This window comes from Pleurodeles waltl, chromosome 1_2, assembly GCF_031143425.1.
Source record: "Pleurodeles waltl isolate 20211129_DDA chromosome 1_2, aPleWal1.hap1.20221129, whole genome shotgun sequence".
NCBI classification, from domain to species: domain Eukaryota; kingdom Metazoa; phylum Chordata; class Amphibia; order Caudata; family Salamandridae; genus Pleurodeles; species Pleurodeles waltl.
The window spans coordinates 1030839818-1030859587 of NC_090437.1; the positions used below are offsets into that span (position 1 = coordinate 1030839818).

General features: G+C 43.1%; 1 protein-coding gene across 1 annotated transcript in view; it reads right to left on the reverse strand.

The window, feature by feature from the left end:
• Nucleotides 1-19770, reverse strand: part of PGM2 (phosphoglucomutase 2) — a 252015-nt gene that overhangs the window by 75811 nt on the left and 156434 nt on the right. Inside the window, exons 7-10 of the mRNA XM_069202119.1 lie at nt 18695-18884; nt 12777-12874; nt 6944-7124; nt 6764-6857 (exon numbers count right to left, since the gene is read on the reverse strand). Coding sequence (XP_069058220.1) covers nt 6764-6857; nt 6944-7124; nt 12777-12874; nt 18695-18884 — 563 coding nt within the window. The remainder of the gene's footprint in view (nt 1-6763; nt 6858-6943; nt 7125-12776; nt 12875-18694; nt 18885-19770) is intronic.

Sequence of the window (19770 nt, forward strand, 5' to 3'; positions counted from 1 at the left end):
TGTGTATAAGGAAATGTTCATGTGAAAGATAAATGTTTCTGCAAGTCATGATAAAGCCAACTGGCTTGTCGCTTTGACTGATGAAAAGTATTATGAAAGGCATGCAGCCTAATTGATTGTCAATACCTCTGGAAAAACTCAGTATGCATGCCCTTGTAATAATTAAACACCAAAATTGTTTTCTCCTACAGGTGTGAATCCAGTTACTTTTGTTTTTAGCATTGTGGCATGCAGACTAGATTAAGGTGTTAGTGTCTTCCTGCAAACTTGTTAATATTTGTTATTTTGTATGTAATATTTGAGTGTGTGTGTATTAAATTATTTGACAATTATTTAATGTCAGAGCGCTTCTTGAATTGGTTGGGTGTGAGACAGAGGCGAAGGTAACAAAGGTCCAGTGACCATAAATCGTGTAAAGACATTGTGTCCCAGTAACAATGGCGTATATAGATTCTCATGTGCTTCATTCCAGCTCCTCTGACTTTAGCAATGAACAATGCCATTATTGTAACAGTCAGGATAACTATCCCACACCCACAAGGAACACATATGGGAACAGAAGTGTACTTCCCTTAAACACTATGATTGTCCTCATTCTACCCGGTGTTTTCCTTTAGATTCTTCGAGTATAAAAATATCATCTTTATTGGAGATTTGACTTTTAATCCAATTGAAATGTTGTGAGGTTTTATATCACTATTTATTCAGAAAGCAAACATGTTCTTCTGAGAGGCAATAGAGGCAATGACAGAGAAACTAAAACCTCTTGTGGGTGAGGGGCCAACACAGTTCGCACATGCCTCCAATAATGCAGCATGTCTTTCATTAGCACTCTTCATGTCTGGCTGCAGATAGATTCACCGGTCTACCATAACTCACGTGACAGCAAGAAACGAATACAGAGAGGCATGTTCAGTGCTGATTTAGGCAGGGATACATATTGCATTTCATTTTTGCATTGGTGAGAAGGATAAAGTAGTAGTCTTCCACTGTCACACTATGGAGCTTCCTCGCAACATATACTGCACCTGGTGCTTCCAAATATGTATGTGCATATCCGCAGTAATGACCACCACATTTACCATCATACCAGTTACCACAATAGCACCAACAGCTGTAATGAAAACTCCCTCTAAAGCTTCTTCTACAGCAGCAACTATACCAGCGTGCAAAGATGACAGATTCAGGGACAACAGCATCAACAACAGCTGTCATCACAGGAGGGGCAACTTCAGCAACTACTGCTCTAACAAGTGTTGTAATCACAGCAGCAACCACAACTGGCACCATGGCAGAGACACGGCAGCCCCCAAAACTGCTGGCAATACAGGGTCAGTAATTTGAGCTGTAATCTCAGCAGTGAAAACAACTGTCACCACAGTAGGAACCAAACCAAAGATAAAAGCGGACACTAAAGGAGGGATCACAGCAGCAACAACACCTGATATCCCATTAGCCACAAATCGTTGACACAAGAGTCATCCCTAGAGCAGTAGCAGCTACCACTGCAGAAACAAACATCTACAAGTGCAACACAGACAAGATCAGTGCCCACAGCTATAACCACAGCATCAGCTACAGCTACAACCATAGTAACAGCAAGAGCTTCAAAAATAAATGGTTGCAAGCACAAAATGGACCACAGCAATGACAACAGTATTCACCACAGGTGTAATCACAAGAGGTAACACACATTGGAAGCCCCAGTTATCACCACAATATAACAAACAGAAGAAAAAGCCCCAGTTGCCACCACTGTATAACAAACAGAAGCAAAAGCTGTAACTACAGCAGAAACCACAGCTGCCACCAAAGCAGGAATAACAGCAGCTACAGCATAGTGGACAACAGTGGCAACCACAGCTGTAACCACAGTGGACACTACATCAGCATCTGCATCTATCATCACAGCATGGATCTCATGGTCACATAAGGGAACACAGCTGCCATCTTGGCATGGACGACAGCTGCCTGCACAGCAGGGACTGCAATAGCAACCACTGTGTGAGCCACATGAGTGACCACAGATGCCATAATGGCAGGTACAATAGCAGAAACTACAGGTGCCAGAACAGCATTGACAACAGCAGTTACATCCGTAGTACAGCTGAAACAACAGCAACAACAACTGGTACAACAGCAATAACAATTACAGCAACACCTGCTGTCACACCACTCAAGGGATCACAACAGCAACAACAGCTATCACAACAGCAACAACAGCTACCATAACAGCCACCACAACAGCACCAATGAGGTGCATACACTGGGATATAGAGACGAATACTGCCACCAGCAGGAATAACAGCAATGGCCATACTTTTATCCACTCCATAAGTCAAAGGTGACACCATAACAGCAACAAAAGAAACAGCAATAGCTCGCCAAAGAAGGAACAATAGAAACAACAACAGTTGTGACCACAAGCACCATTGCAGTAGCACCAACAGCTACAAAAACAGTTGCAAGCACAGAAAGAATCACATCAATCATGAGAGCTGAAGCAGTAATTAAAGTAAGGCCCACAGTGGCTGTCTGCATGGCAGGGAAACATAGCAGCAACCAAAGTTGTAAGAATGGCAAAGACAGCAGCTGCCACAAATGGAGATACAACAGAAGCAATAACAGCTTTCACTAAAGCAATGACCATGGCTATGGCAGTAACAACAGTTGTCATCACTGGAGACAAAATAGCCACTACAGCAGCTTCATTAGCAACAGCAGCCACATGGATAGCATGGATCACAGCTGTTAGCAAAGCTGTATTGACATCTTGGAACACAGGCGCCACTAAAGAAAGAACCAGAGCAGTAACAACAGTCTAGCAATAGCGGAAACCACAGCATCCAGCATCCATCAGAGCGGCCATAACAGCAGTACCAATAGCTTCTCCCATCAGCAGCAAGAAAAGCTGTGACTATAACCACCAAGACAAGAAAATAACAGCTGCAGCAATAGTTCCAAGCACAGCAATCACTCTATTGATGATAGCTCTGCTACAGTTGTAACTGCAGTAGAAGCCACAGTGGCACCACGACAAGGACAAATACAACAACCTAAGGTGTAGCCACTACAAAGGCACAGCCAACATCACAAGGATAACAGAAGCAACAACAGCTTTCAGGTTAGATGAGTTCAAAGCAACTAAAGCACCTCCTGGCACAGCAGAGATGACAGCAATGACAACAGTTGCCACAACAGAATGACACAACAGCTGCAATTGCAGAAGACACCACAGTAGAGACAATGGCAGCAACAACTGCTACAACAGCAAGCATTTGCCATGCAATAGGTCCCACATTTATGAGGGTTAAAGCTATTGGTGCTGTAAATGACAATGCCTTTTACCTATGTGTTTTGGTGTGGAGTGGAGTCCATGTATACCTGGTGCCACAGCAACCCTCCCAGGCCTGTTGCTGCAGAAGAGAGGACACAACAAGGCCACCATCTTGGGAGTGTTTTTGCCTCATTCCGAGAGATTGGCTGTGATACCGTAGAGATGCAACCTTTTCTAGTGTGTTTACCTAAACTGTTCTAGCATCAAACAAGCCACAAAGAGGCACCTTTGTGGCATTTAACCCAGAGAATGAGGGGATCAAAAGAGTTAGGAGCAAAGAAAAAGGAGCAACCATACATTTCTGTGAGCTAAACTTTTAAAGGAATTATTCCTCTACATTGGCAATACCAGCCTAACTTTTAAACACACTGACTGTATACAAAAAGAAAAACAGAAGAGGCAGCTTAACTGGAGGCTTCAAAAGTGTGCAGATTGGTGAAACAAAGCTTCAGTAGTAGATGGAACGACAGGATAAGTTCCAGAAGTGTGACATCTGTGACCTTGGGTCAGTGTTTTAAATGGTAATACAAAAGGGCTGGTAATCTGTGTTCATTTAAAGTACTGCCTTGGGTTAATAGCCTCATGACAGCCCTCTGCTCAGGACTTGACTCTGTAGAACAGATACGTGTACCTAAATCTCCTGGGCCTTAACAGTGCCTTTTCTGTTCTTACATTTGTGCACTGGATGATGGTTTTGAAGTAAGTATTATCCCTGTTGAGGTGCGCCTCAAACTTTGAAGTCTTGGCCTTGCCATCTGGACCACTCAGAGTAGAGCAGGAAGCCTGGGCTTGGACGATAGAGTGTTTTTTCACCTAGATCAGTGGTGTCCAGTGAGGTTCCTACAGGGCTGGTTCACTGGAATTTTTTTGGGGGCTATGAAAAGGATTCAAATGTATGTTTTTCTTGGGAATCCAAGGTAGGTCACATACCGTGTCAGAGTTTCTTGACATCCACATAAGATAAATTATGTAAAAACAATTTATATGAAACTTTTTTACACAGTGGTTACCCTGCGTGCCTGGCATGGATCCTGGCTTCCCAGTCCTTCAATGGACATGCGTGTTCTATAGTGACATGCAATAACGTGTTCTAATAATCTCAATGTATACCTATAATATGTATATAGCAAATAGGAACTGCAACATAAAAATAAATAAAGAAGCTGATGTGCAGTGCACTGCTTCCTGTGTTATCTTGTGTTGTATAACTAGGCCACTAACTGTATCAGCTAGTGAGGTCACGACATCTCTTGTCTCTGAGTGAGGAGAATAAGGACAGGGGCCCAAAGCAAGCATTTCCAGCAAATAAAGAAATCCAGTGTTCAAACTATTTGAAAAGAAAGTAATTTGGGCACTTACGAATTATGAAGTGGAAAGTTACCCAGCCCGAAGATGCCATGAAGCAGCCATGGCTTTGCAGCCTGAGCTGCAGATGATGGTTTCAGAATGCAAAAACATGCAACTAGCAAATTAAGCCAAACTTCTATGTACAGAAGAAAACAAAGACTGTTTGACCACAAATCATCGGCTTCATTTTAAATGGCAAGTTAGAATTACAGAAGCGAAACAGTAATATAAATATTCACAGCAAGGAAGGGTCATGGCTCCTCCAGTTATGTTCCATGCTTGTGTGTTTTTCCAGACACAAGGGGCCACATTCACTAAGATAACCTAGTCTTAAGTTTACTCCTACATTAAGGGGGGGATTTTTGATTCTGATTTTGGAATTCTCAAAGAATTCCAGAAGTAATCCTGGGAGCCTGCAACACAACTTTTCAGAAGTACTCACAATCATAAGCAGCTACACGCACATAACTGCTCATGGAAAACAATTTCAGATGACAAAAAAAAATAATTACTAAGACATTTACATTTTCTAACTTTTCCCCCAGGTTTCTGTGCTCGTACACCTATGTCGACTTGACTAGTTCCCAAATATTCAGTACCAAGCAGCAGATTCCAAAGAGACACAGCACAAATCGTCTCTTTGTATTTCTGCATGCATGAGTTTGCATGCATGAGCCATGAAAGACAGTTTAATGGGCTAATTTTTGTTTTTGCTTGCTACAGGGGAGGACAATGCTTGTATGATGCTACTACAAATGGTAGATCAACAAAGGCTGGACGAGAGGAAAATGTGTTTGACTTGTTAGAGTAACATTCAAATTCTGCTAAAAAGAACTATTTCCATCCTCAGCATTTTTATGCATAGGCAATTCTATGCCTCCTGATGAATCATGCCACTCTTGTGGTATTCAATTTGATAATGTAAGGAAGAGGAGCTTGCCTTTCTTACCCCAGTAACTTGTTTGGGTCCCTGCATCATAGTTGGTTTGCTTAGAAGATTAGTAACAAGGTTTCATCAAGCAACGATTCAGGCAGTAAGATTGACTCAGGTATCACAGACCTGCCAACTCACACAATGCCACAGTGTGTCACATGATATTGGCTCACCTCACATGGTCACCCGGTGAGGAGCCAATATTACACAGTGGGAGGGTAAAACAGCTGGAAACCACTGCAGAATAGGGGCGTTTCAGCTGTTTTAGAGGCTCTAGGTAGCCAATGTCAATGAAGACGTGTGAAAACACCCCTGGACATCGGCAGCAGCAGCCTTGGCAAGCTTTTGTTCTACTTTTATTTGTTTTTTTAAGTAGAGGGCAAACGAGGGTGGAGGGACAGAAGTTCCTCTGACAGAAGCAATTCTTAGCAATAGACCCTCCACTTTTCACTGCCACTTCCTACCTCACACTATGGAATGTTTATTTGAGTTGGCAGGTCTGGTGTCATGATCACATAAACCTCATACACAAAGTACTGGAGAATGTAAACCTACAGATCAATTTTATTTGTGACAGAAAGGATACTGTACTACTGAGTCAAAAGATATGAGATGCCGTTCCACCCACAACTTATCATGGCATGTGTCATCATAGACCTTGTGTATGAGGATTTAGGAAACAGGAGGACGTCCTCTTTACTATCTTAAGGTGATGAGATATTATCACATAAACCACCATTAGATTTAAAGTCCACATAATATTCAGAGGATAACACCACACTAAGGCACTAAGGCAGTCCTAAGTCTCTTAATTATCTAAGATAAGATGCAAGCATCTAGAAGGAACCAGCTACTCTCTTCTTATATTCTGCCCACCACATTCTAAAAAAACTTACTTTCAGAACATTACAGAACACAGTCTTATTCTATAATGCATTAGATGAACCAGGTATAGTTACTAGAAGCCGAAGCCAAATAATAGAAGCATGTTGTATTTCTTCGTGAATTAAAAAAACCTAACACTGCTAAGTGCCATTAAGTCACTGCACTTAGCGGCATATGCTCTACAAGACATGTTAACAGAACTTGGCAGAATATAAGAATGTTAATCTTAAAAGAAAATAATTATGATCATTATTACTTACCTATTGCTTCTTCAAAAGCGAATAAGACAGTTTTTCCCTGATCTATGAGTTGCTTGGCTCGATTTCCCATCCACTTGAATCCTGTCAAGGTCTCCTGCATTGGGGAAAAGGGCTCATTCATATCAGTGGCAGTGATTAAATAAATAAAAAAAGAAAGAAAAAAGTTCCAGAGTACCCTACCTCAAAGTGAAACCCTTCTTTCAATGCAATGGCTCTCAGGATTTTGGAAGAGACTGTGCTGGAAAGCATGTAGACATCCTTGAGGGCTGTGGGCTCTGGATGTTGTTGCTTCCAACATGTAAACAGCCACCAGCCTAAAATGGCTCCCAGCTCATTGCCAGAGAACACCTTCCATTCCCCACTGAAAACCATACAAATAAAAAAAAATCAGTAGTAAGTAAATTACAAATTAAAAATATTTAACATAAACATGATTTATGTGTGAGGAACTGTCACAACTGGGAATATTCATGCTCATCCCCCGCCTGAAGCAAGAAAAAAAGAGAAGATTTTAGTGGTATTGCAAGTGGGATTTTGTTCAAAGATGGCTTCCACAGTTAAGGATAGGATGCAGGAAGCGCAACAGGCATGAGGAAACGCGATGATTGGTCCGGTATTTATATGACCTGGAAACACAGGGGAAGTGTCTGGTATTCAAGACTCCTGAAGTTTTTAGCAGCTCTGCATTGTTCCTGGCTGGCAATTGTGTCTCGGATTTTCACAGCGGGACTCTCCCCGGTGTTTACGGTTCAGCTAGTGAGATTGTGCTACAGCAGCGACTAATGATCTTAAACCTCTCGTCCTTTCAAGTTTTGACGTACCTCTGCAGCGGGCTTAAACACTTTCATTCGAACTGTGTTGGCGTACGGCAACGGCTGGCATCTTATTCCCTCTCGCTTGGACTGGTTTTTGGCATGCAGTATTCGCATGTTGATAAAGGGTCAGTTGTCTTCGTAGTTTAACTTCTCTACTACTCTCCTGATAGATTATCCTGCGAACTACAATTTAATTATTACTTTCTGCACAACAGCAGCCCCTCTGCTAATCACCATAACCTGGGTTCTGTTACGAAGGGTATTGTTTCTATTGAATTCCCTTACTGTCCTGATCTGTGAAAGTAATTGATTGTCTTGTTTATGCCTACTGAATGTTTCTTACTAATATCTATTTACTTACCAGACATCCGAGTGTTTTAGCTCATAAGGCTTGAGTTAGAGAAGTGTTTTAACCCTTTGATGATATTGAATGTGCACTGCTTCTGATTCTGAAGTTACCAAACCTCTTATGCCTGAGCGTTGTATTTATGGACTAAGGTGTAACTGGTTAACCTGCTTTGGATTCATAGTCAGATGACTATACGTTTTTTTGTGACTTCTCCTCTGTTATAATTTCAGTGCTTATTTATGAGAGAGTGTGTGTTATTCAGCTGAATTTGCTACTGCCAATTCTATTACAGTTCTCATTCCCTAGCATATCTACCCTACAAACTTTTCCCCCCTTTGGCCACTCTGTTACTCTGGTGAATATTAGGCAGAGCCAGAGCTTCTGAAAAGTAAACCACTGGGGCGGTACCATTCCTGAGGATTCCGAGGCCCTGTCAAGAACTATGGCTTGAATCACTCCGAAAATATTTTACCTCCACTGGACTAGCCATTGGTAAATTAGTCTTTCAATCAAATGTTTTTAAATGCATTTCATATAAAATATTTACAAACAGAATTAACCCAAACACTGAGCTCTTTGTTGAAAGAGACAGCAGTGCAGAAGACTTAACATATTACTGCGGGTGTGCGAGGTACAGCTTGTCAGCAGTGAACGTACCGGCATTCTGCAAACTCATGCAGTGGCTTCCTTCATTACCCATGAAATCCTTGCACTGTGCCTACTAGACAATGTATGCTCATTCTGTTGCAAGATGTATTGTTAGCTTACTCTGTGCCTAGAGACTGCCGTTGCTTACCATTGGTTGGCTTCAATGTCACTGTCATTTGTTTGCTTCTTATTTATTAGCATTTTTGGGCTTGCCTCCTCTTGTCGTGCTTGTCTCCTCTGTGATGCACTCGCTGTTGTTTGCTCCCCATGCCTATGTTGCTTTCTCACTTGTGTGCTTCTCCCTGCTCAACGTTGTTCTCTCCCTCTCACCTGTTTGATTTTCTCCCCCACCCTTTGTGCAATATGTTGCTCTCCCTCTCACCCGTTTGCTTGCCCCTATGTGTTGCATACCCTATGCGGTGCCCCCTATGTTACTTCAGTGCCCACAGGGCCCGTGCTGCTTTCATGCTCCAGTCCATGTTGCATCTACCATTCGCTTTGCTCCTGTGTTTCTGCTCCCCTCTCCCTCACTCTCCACAAAAAAAAATAAGTTGTCTTTCTAATCTGAGGTGGATCAGCAAATGAAAAGAAAAGAAAAGGAGCTGCTTCATTTTGTAGACACAAGCATGAGTGCTGCATGTGCCTACAAAATGCTGAAATAGGCTTTTTTTCTCATGTAAACATGTTGCACAGTTCAGAGGGTGATGTTCAGCATAGCTAAGAGGTATTGGCAAACCTTAATAGCTCCCGGAGCCGAGACATACTGGCTTTGCCAATGCTTGTTCTTTTCTGCCACCACTGTTGCTGTCACCCTTTCTATTTTCCTGCCACCTGTGATGACCAAAAAATCAAAATCTAAATTAAATAAGCTGGTGGGTGGTGCTTGTTCCACCTTAGTCCCACTTGTAGGTCTCGTTTCCTTGGGCAGAAATAGATTTCCTTTATTATTTTGTTTTACAAGAGCAGCTAACACACTTGTTCCTTCTCTTAAATAATTTAAAAAATCCAGAAGTACAGCTTGTGATATTGAAAGTAGCCATGAATATATCAAGACCTGATTTGTGGAGACATGACAAGGTGAGAAAAAAGGCAAACGAGTAATGAAGTGAGGTGCTGGATCCAGCAGGAAGGTTGGATGGGACTCCTGTAGGAGCGAGTTGGAGTCCTCTTCTTTGACAGTCACAGGACTCCCACCAGTCTCAGCGACTATAGCCTCTTTGCTCCTTCAAGTAGAATCATATTTATCAACATCTTCCCCAGAGACGGGCTCTAGCCAGAAGATCCAGATCATTTTGGACAGGAATATGTGAAGAAGATGGATGGAGGAGCAAAAAGGTGAAGAAATGTACTCAAGACCTGGGTTTGAAAGACCTAATAAATAGGGATTTCCCTGCTCCTGCTGCCTCCCTAATGATCTCCTTCAGCCCAGCTGGGAGGTTTTACCTCCACCGTACCCTCATACCAACTGCTGAAAAAGAAGGACATTTAGGACGTAGCACATACACTGTTGAAGACAAGAGAACAGAAGAGGGTATCTCTGGACCCTTTGAGACCATCACTCTAGTGAAATTCTACTGAGACGACATTCACTTGCTAATTTAACTGAAAAAGAGACTGTCATTCCTGAAGGACGTAGACCAAGGAATGGATGCCCTCATTTTGCTAAAGAAGAGTTTCCTGCTTGATTATCCTGAAACCAAATGTTTCCCAAAAGCTAGAATCCACTGAATTATCTGAAATAACAGAATCTCAAAAAAACTTTCCACTTTGAAAATGGAATTAAAGAAAACGAGGGGAAAACTGGAGATGATGGCTGCATTGAAACATGTTAGACCAACTTTAGGGTGAAGACTAACTCATATAACACTTACACAATCTACTACTGTACAGCAAGCATTTACTTCCTACATTGCCAGCAATAATGCTGTGTTCACTGGAACCAAGGTATACCAGGCTGATGAGCCCACAAGGAGCGTGATACCAGTACTGGGTTGCTTGTGTTCTGGTTCAGGGAGGACCTGGCTTGGCAGTTCAGGGTGGACTGTTCCTACTGAAGCAGGTTCAAGGCTGATTTGCATATGGATGGGTCCAAACTGAGATGCATGGTGTGCACAATAACAATGGACTGGGATGTGGACAGAGTGATTACCAGTGGCTGAGATTAATTCAATTATTCCATCCGTTACTGTTTTGTATACTTACTGTGTCACCCTAAGTGAGATGGTTATGGTCAGTCGTGGGTTCGGTGCACACTGTCACTGGAACCAAGATGTATCCAGCTGATGAGCCCATAACTAGGGAGAAATCGGTCATGGGTTGCTTGTGTTCCGCGTCAGGGAGGATCTGGCTTGGATTTCAGGCTGGACTGTTTCTACTGAAACAGGCTCAAGACTGATTTACATATTGCTCCAAACTGAGGTGGCATGGTGTGCAAAATAACAATGGATTGGGATGTGGCCAGAGTGATTACCAGTGGCTGAGATTAATTCAAGCACTCCATCCATCACTGTTTTGTATACTTATTGTGTTCGCTAGAAGTAGCATGAACTTCAAGGATAATGACCAGTCAAAAGATCCATTCAAAGAGCTAAAGTCTGCTGCAAATTCTTGCGGCAAATCAGCCTAAACAAAAGCTAGCCACAAGGAGATTTAAATGCCCAAACACAACTCCCTTGTGTGATTAACCGGAACAGAGGGTGAAAGAAAATCTATTTTTGGACTACTCAGGGGGAATTGACACCCATTATATCCAACAGGGAAAACAGACGTGTTGAGAACACAAACATTAATACATACCATACAAGTTAACATGGTCTAGTCACTGGTGAATGACAACAAAAATATTCTTAACACAATTGTACCCTGGATAGGGAATAACAAGCCCAAGGATGTACTCTGATGTAAAAGCCTCCACTGGCTGAGAATGGATGGGTTCCACACCTACCTCTGGGCTCAGGACTTCGAATATCTATCTAAGATAATCATACCTGAAGGAGACAAGACCAATGATTGTGTGGTAACAGCAATTTGGCAGATATTCTTAGTAGATGCAACTTCCAATGCCTCTTTTGTCCACAATGAAACTAGTCGTACGACAACTGGACTGTAACAATTAAAAGTTTGAAAAGGTTTTACTTTCCCATGCCCAAACATTCATAGTTTTACTGGCATTAGAAGACACATGTATCAAGTGTAATATCTGGGAGCATCTCAAACTTGAGGCACTGGATCAAAAACATTTGTGTGATGCCTGTATTTCGACTTGTTGGTAGTATTTCTAGAATCAAGTAAATACATCTGTATTAGTGGCATTAGAGTTTGTTTGCAGTGAATCAGTCTGCAGTGGTCTGCATATGTTATGCAAAATGCTATGTACTGACATAACACGAAAAACTGTGGAAATGCAACATTTGGTACAATTTTGTGCGTCATCAAACACTGCTATTTCCTTTGACAATTTGAAGACTGCCATCACAAATCTTTTTTAAATGATCTGGCCAATGCCTCTAGCAAATTCAAATACAGCAGAAACAAAAATGTTTAAGAATCTGGGCCAGTGTGCTTTATATACAACAAAGTTGGCTATGTTTCTACGTCACTTCTGTATTTTTTTAATGTGGCCGATTTACACTGGCACTGGATGGATAAATAGTTTAGCAGTGTTGCCAAGGCCTTCTTCTCTTAATTGTCTACCTAAAGAAAACTGACCAGTTGTGCAACTTGTGTGGTAGTCCAGGGAAAATAACCGTAAGCTTTAGCCCAATTCACAATGGTACCATCGTTACATCAGTTAGATGCATCTATGTGGGGACCATCAAATATGGCACAATTTTCACAGGATGAGGGAGAAGTAAATACAATATGGTGTGATTACATTTTCATCCCCCACCCAACCTCTTATATTTGGCTTGGAAGAATAAAAGGTACGTGCTCAGCAGCTGATCTTAATCCCCAGGGTAGATGAGAACATAGGAAATTCCTTTGAAATGAACAAATACCTGGGGGAATCAGACCTCTGGTTTGCTATTTCCGATTTATAGTTCATGAAAGAAAAGTATTCCCCAAATGGACCCTTCTGTATTAATGCCTGGCCAACAGTTCCATTTCATACCGGTTGCTGAGGAAGCCAGATGTGCAATATATATGCTGTGAAAAAAGCTAATGCATTTTTCAAACACTAACCATACTTCATAAATCTTACCTTTCCTGTTTCTCAGCAACAGCAAGTCGATCCGCGTCTGGGTCATTTGCCAATATTACTCTAGCCCCTTCCTTATCAGCTAAAGCAAAAGACAATGTCTGAAAAACAATAAGAGATGCCACTTTCACTGTAAATGAAAGCAGCAACAACCACTTTCTGAATATTCTTCAGTAAGCCTTAACCAGCACTAGAAAAATGATAAGCTACACTTTACAAAAAGCTTTCTCACTTCCAATGTGCAGATTATAATGGGGGTTTTGATAAGCTTGAGGATGCAGGGGCAGGGTTTCAGAAGGGTCCTTAGGGGCTCAATAGTTCGTTTTTTGTGCCATTTTAGATTCATTACACCCTGTTGGCAGGGACAGTCTAGAGAATTTGCAACTTTCTTCGATGTGGGCCCAGTGGCTATTACTTTGAGCATTGGTGGAAGCATGGTGGTGTGAGACAGGCAGACCATTCGTGAGGCAGGCAGGACTGACCTGTTGGCAGAGGGGGCCCTGCAACAAATGGGTATTCCCCACCTGGATAGGCCAAAGTAGAGGTTGCGGGGACGTGGCAGCGGCTAATATGATCTGTGCATCACCAACCCGCATGCAGAAACAGAGAGAGGAAAGTGGTTCGGGGGCAGAGCGCTGGGCCGGGCATTTCGGGCTGTGGTGCCATACCACACTGTGATAGGGGGTGGAGTGTAGTTAATGAGCATGGCACTGTTCAGTCCTCAGGGTCCGCTGTGTAGGCGAGGGCCGCTGCACAGCTGAGGCCTGCAGGCATGTGTGGAGGCTGTGGGACAGCTACTAGGGCAGCCATAAGCGATAGCGCGGGCCATTTTGGCGTGTGGAAGAGCGTTCCCAAAAGACAGTGTTTTACCTGAGGCTGACGTGGCCCTACAAAGTGAAAGGCTGGGGACCCCCAGGCCAGAACGCATGAAAGAGCTGATCGCCTGACTGAGGAGGATGACTGCACGCACGGCCTAAGAGTGCAGGGGCGCATCTCTGCTGCGTGGTGGAGGTGAGCCGGATGTCAGCATTGGGAGTGGCCTACACTTCACTAGGCCTGTTGCTGGCTGTCTCGAGGACAGTGGCAAGGGAGGAGGAGCAGGTCTATAGGGAGTCGCTAAGCTTGCATTCCCAGCCTGCTGATAGTGTCAGACAGGGGAGTGGCAATAAGTTAAGCAGCATTATGCCAGAGGTGAAAGGACAGGGTTTTCAGCTGGGGGGCACACGCTGAAAGGTGGGGGCCTGTAGGGTGGTACTGTGGATGGCACTGATGCATACTATAGTGTGAGGGGGAAGGGGCTCATGCTGCAAGGCAGATTGGAAGTGGGGTTGCAGGCTGTGGGGACAGACGAACAGGTGCAAGGGGATGCTAGCCTTCGGTTGCTGATGGGTAAGTATGTGTAGGACCAAGGGACATGCACAGAAGGATTGTGGGCGAGTGAAAAAGTGAGAGGGGTGAATGAACAACTGAAAAATGGGGTGGGAGATGCTGAAAAGACTGATAGGACAAGGATGCAGGAGAGAAGAAGGAGAGCAAGGAATTGAAGCATAAAAAGCTGACATTCATGGGGATTATCAAGCCATGGGTGGGGGGACTTAATGTTGACCACTAAAGAGCATATGTGGAAAGGGGAGTACGTAGGAATTTTTTAACTCTTGCACTCGGAGGTGCTGGCTAAGGAGGGATCCAAGGAGGAGAAATACAAGCTGTCCTTCAGGAAGGTGCCGGTTAACACTGAAAATTGGACATCAGCTTTTCTGATCTATGCGAACGTGTATTGCGCGAAATATCCAGAGAGGTGTGTGGCATTGTTCAAAAACCTCGATGTAGTGTGAAAAGTACAGGCTTTGTTCGTTGGGGGTCCTGGGTGCAATACGAGGAATTTTGTGCTCCTTTTGTGGAAGATGAAGATGATATTTGGGAGCAGCTAGATAATGAGCTGTTCCTTTAAATTATGACACCAGAACAGCCAGCACAGGGACTTACACGGCAAGTGGTTGGCCAATTATTTACAAGCCCTTTCGAGGGTGTCCCACCCATTCACAGGTGTAAGGGGCAGGTGTGGAACAGAGGAGCGTGTTGGTCCTACAACAGAGGACAATCCTTGCAGGAATATTGCAAATATTGACATGAATGCTCCAAACGTGATGGAAAACATACTCACTCGATGCGGACTGCAGGGGGTGGTTTTGGACAGCAGAGTGGAAATGGGAGTCTATGGACGGGTTCCGGCGGATGCGGTAGGGGCAGAGGGGGCAGAACCCCATGGGAAAGAGCACATACACCAGTTAAAATGGAGCAGTTGAGGCATTGGTTCAAGCTTGTTGGGGATGGAAGGGGAAAAAGTGTTGTTGTTGGGAGGGTCTTCAGTTGTTTTTAGTTTGTCCTATGAAGGACCAGGGTGCAGCAACGGTGGGAAAAATTTGCAGTCGGTGAAAGGGCAGGAAGAAAGGTGTGGGGCAAATTATTGAAGTAAGTGAGAGAAGGGAGGATGGAAGAGCCTTTCCACAATTGGCTTCTGGAGAACTTAAGGATTTCCCCAATTGGGGTGGTCCCTAAGAAGCAGCCAGAGGAGTTCCGTCTGATTCATCATCTTTCATGGCCGGAGGGTATGTCAGTCAATGATTTCGTTCCTGAGGAATGTAGCAGAGTGCATTATGCATCTTTGGACACTATAGTGCAGCTGGTGAATACGGTTGCCATGGGGTGTTCATGGCCAAATGCAACGTGAACCTGGCTTCCCGGTTGCTTCCATCTGGAGGATTATGAGCAGTTGGGGATACAATCTGGAGGAACGTTTTTGTGGACTAGGTGTTGCCTATAGGATGTTCAATTTCATGCTCATTGCTTGAAGCTTTTGGTTCCTTTTTGCAGAAGACTTTCACCCATGTGGGGGGGAAAGGAGCTTATGACACACTATTTGGAAGATTTTTTCATGGTTGGTGCTCCGCAGTCACGGGCATGCCAAGAAAGTTTGTTGTTGTTTCAGGATTTGATGCAGGACAAGGATGTCCCTTTGGCGCTACAGAAGACAGTGAAGCCAGGTTTACCGGTTTACCTAAAAGCACTAGTCGTTTGCATTTATTGCGTGGAAATAGTAGGTCAAGCATCATGCACAGTTGACATGCATTTTGTCAACGCTACCGAATATGTAGACCCTTTCAGCATTAAATACAGGATAGTGGAGTGATTCGCCAGCAAAGCTTGGCAAGTAGTGGCTGGAAATATCACAGCAAAATATTTAACCTGTATGAATGTTATGACTACTGGGGCATCTATACTTGTAGGTTTACATATGAAGCTACCTCTTAGAGATACAAACTTGTAGGATGACCTCACAACAACACTCAAAACAATGTAATTTGGATGTTGGGTGATAGTAATGGTATATTATAAAGATGCTAAACCTAAATTCAAATTGCAATGACAATTACAAAGGAGGTTCCAAGAAAGCTTTCTTCTCAAAATAGACTACTTCTTTCTATAGGAATTCTGAATAAAAGACTGAACAAGTCCTCATGCTACGGTTGAAGGGCAGTCCTGAACAGAAGCTAGATTCTTTAAGCACAGTATCTGAATACATCTCTTTCCTCACAGATGGACTGCATTTGGATTTGCAATAGTCAATTACATCTCTGAACAAATCCCACTGTTAGGACAAATGTCCTCCACACAGTCTGAAAATGTTGTGTCTTCCTGCCCTGTCCAGAGTATCTGGCTAGCCCTCTGTTTATTTTTTTTTACAGTGGACTCAACAATGATGTGTGTCCAAAGACTGTGTTCCATCCCATTTCATTAGTACGGTGATTTTGTCTCAGGTTAATGTGTGTGTAATGTAAAGTATTCAGACACCCTACACTGGTGCGAGTTGCACTATAAAACAAATGAAATGCATACGAGAGTGGCTATGGAGAGATAAGGGGCACTGTTGGAAAGTGGCAGTGAGGGAATCCATGGAGAAGGAGGTTATAATGGGGAGGGGGGTGGTAAAAAAAGAGATTCTGACGCCTTCCACCACCAGTGCTAAAGCCAACACTGAGCAGGAAATTCACACTTTGTGGGAAGTGGTTACCTCCAGAGAGTGTCAACTTTTGTGATAAGTATCTGAGCTACAGGTCAAAGCAGGGAAACCATCTTCTGTTGGATCTTGGCTTTGAAAGGTAGCCAGTGGAAAGATCAGAGCAATGGTATGATACGGCTGAAACTTCTAGAGTCACTGTGTGGGTAAATGTGTGCGCACGCACATGTGTGAGTGTGTGTGCGTGTGTGTGCCTGTTAAGTGAAATGAGGTGCCTATTCTGAGTTCTGTGAGACATTTGGGCTGCTTTCTATGCTGCATAAGGGGGTAACTCTGCTTTGGGAAGGTTTTTTTGGCTCGAATTGGCATAGTTGATACATGTACCGATTTCTAGGTACTCCCCCCTTCTATATTTTGTGTGAGAGGTGCTGTCAGTCCATTCTTTGCTTAGAGGAGGTTTTTCACTGCACAAGTTAATCTCGTCTATTTCTATCATCCTGTATTGATGCTGCTTTTTAAAACAATGGGACAGATGTGGAATGATGTTTCTCTTACAATCCACAAGCCAAAGGGAGGACTCCCAACTTTTCTAACTTTTGACTCTTGGATTCAGAGCCAGGGAAAACTGAACAACAGGAAGAATCGCCTCTTTTGGACTGGAGAAGCGTTTGCGGTTTTAAATAAAGCAGGCCTTTCCTGTCTGGGCCAGATGTGGAGGATAAATATTGTCCCCTTAAGACAGTACTGGAGGATCATCTGGACGCAGAAAACTACTGCACGCTGTTGTGGAAAGGAGTGTACAAAATGTTGAAATCACAGTCACATAGTTCTTTTATCATCAATCCTTTTCAAAGGTCTTTCCATTTGAAAACATCACTTTATAGTGTAAATATTGTATTTGGCATTTGCTGGGTGAAAATTAACGCCCCTTCTTTATTTAACCAGGTCTAATGATATTAAGAAAACAAACGATTACAAAATATTGTTACATACAAAGGTTACACTAAAACAATATTCTTATCAGCAATTCTTCAAAATGTGAATTATTGTTTTCATCACGATCAGGAAGGAAAACCCTCCATGTGCCCTGCCTCCTACCACCCAACCCCCTTTAAATTCCAAGGTGCTTTGCCGTTCTATAACCTTGAATATGATCCCTGCCGCTCTTGGCAATAAAACAGAAAGAGAATGCATCACGTTTTCAGCACAATTACAATAGTTGTTGTGCCACAAAATATGTGAAGATGGAAAATTTGCAAATGAAGCACTTGGTAGATAACGACAAAAAATATCACATACCAATTGTCTTTGCTCATGTTTCCCAAAATAAGAGAACTTTTCTCGAAAGAAATATACACTTGAGATGCCAGAGTATAGTTATATAACAGCTATAGTTTATTTATAGTACTATTACATTTATTGGACCCAGATACTTAAGAACTCTACCAACTCCATCATAAACTGAAAGAAATACACAACTCAACACTAAGATAAATTTCTTAACTTTACAACTGCCTCGGCTCATCAAAATGCCACTGCTCTACTTAAATGGGTACTAGCGATGGCATGGGGTGGCAAAACCATGATGGCAAGTGGTGTTGTGTGGCTAGAATATAGTGCAAACCTACAAAGGCATTCACAAAAACACTAAAGATTGCGCCTAAGTGAAATACTTTTTACCACAGCCTGGGGCAGATCCTAAACACCTTCACTTCAGCAGACTCTTGGAACAGAGTTGGCAGGTGCTCAAACCTCAAATCCGAATTTATTTAAACTAAACCTCAACCAGTTTGTTCTTCCCACTGCGCACAATTCTGCAAGGCAGCACTTTGAAATATGCAGATGGTGACGTGCAGAATCTACAAACTTCCATACATAAAATATTAAAATAAATTATTCCTACCAATACGCCTTTGCCCTCCTCAGGATTGGGGTATTTCACAGTTGGGAACTCGGGGTCAGGGTCCTTTTGTTCAGCAACAGCAAGCGGACCATCAAAACCAAAGGCATGGAAGGCAGACTGAACAAACACATGGCCCACACCATGCACAGAGGTGTGTACAAATTTCAATTTGGACTCCTTGTTGATTTCCCTGCGATAAAAAGTACGTATGTTTATGGGAGAGTACGGACACAACTCAGATTCCACTAGATAGACTGCATGTTTTCATTAAACAATGATCAGACGTTTAATACAAGCAACTTAAATATGTATTTCAACAATGAAAAAGGACCCATTCTTACAAAATAAATGCTAATTTGGCAAAGAGTGCGTTATTGAGATTTTCTGGCAAACAAATACCTAGAGTCATTTCCACCAAGATGCTCTTGAAATACTGATTTTCTTGTAAAAACAATAAGCAGGCATACTTTTTAAAAATGTCATTACCACATTACAGCAACTACAGTGGCGGCTCCTCCATACGGGCGGAGGAGCGTCGCCTCCCCGCCAGCTGCAAAAACTTTTAAAAGAAAACTATGTTTATTATTGTTTTCTTTAAAAGGGGCAGGGCCACAGGGGTGATGTGCACTGAGGGGTGGGCTTAGCACTCCCCCTCAGAGTGCATAAGTGTTTGGCCGGCCGTCTCAGGCCTGTCAAACAAACATGCGCTGTAGGCTACAAAGTTGCGGGGCTGGAGAGAACCTGCACAGTCATCCAGTCTGCCTTGGAGTGCCCTGGCAGGGCTCTCCCGGCCAATCCTGACGCTGCTTTGGGCAGCATCAGGATTGGCCGCAGGGCAGGCTGGGAGCCTGTGCCTGCAGCAGCGGCGAGGGACAGAGGAGCGCGGCGCAGGACTGCGTCAAGGAAGTGTGTGTGTTTTAAAAAAAAATTTATTTTATATATTTGCCGCCCCACTCCTTTCACGGCCCGTGAGCCGCTACTGAGTAATTAGTGTGTTCAGCTTTCACCTTTCAGAACGAGAAGTGTAAGGAGGCAGGATTGGGCTACTTCCGGTAGACACTGGCAGAGCAAAGTAT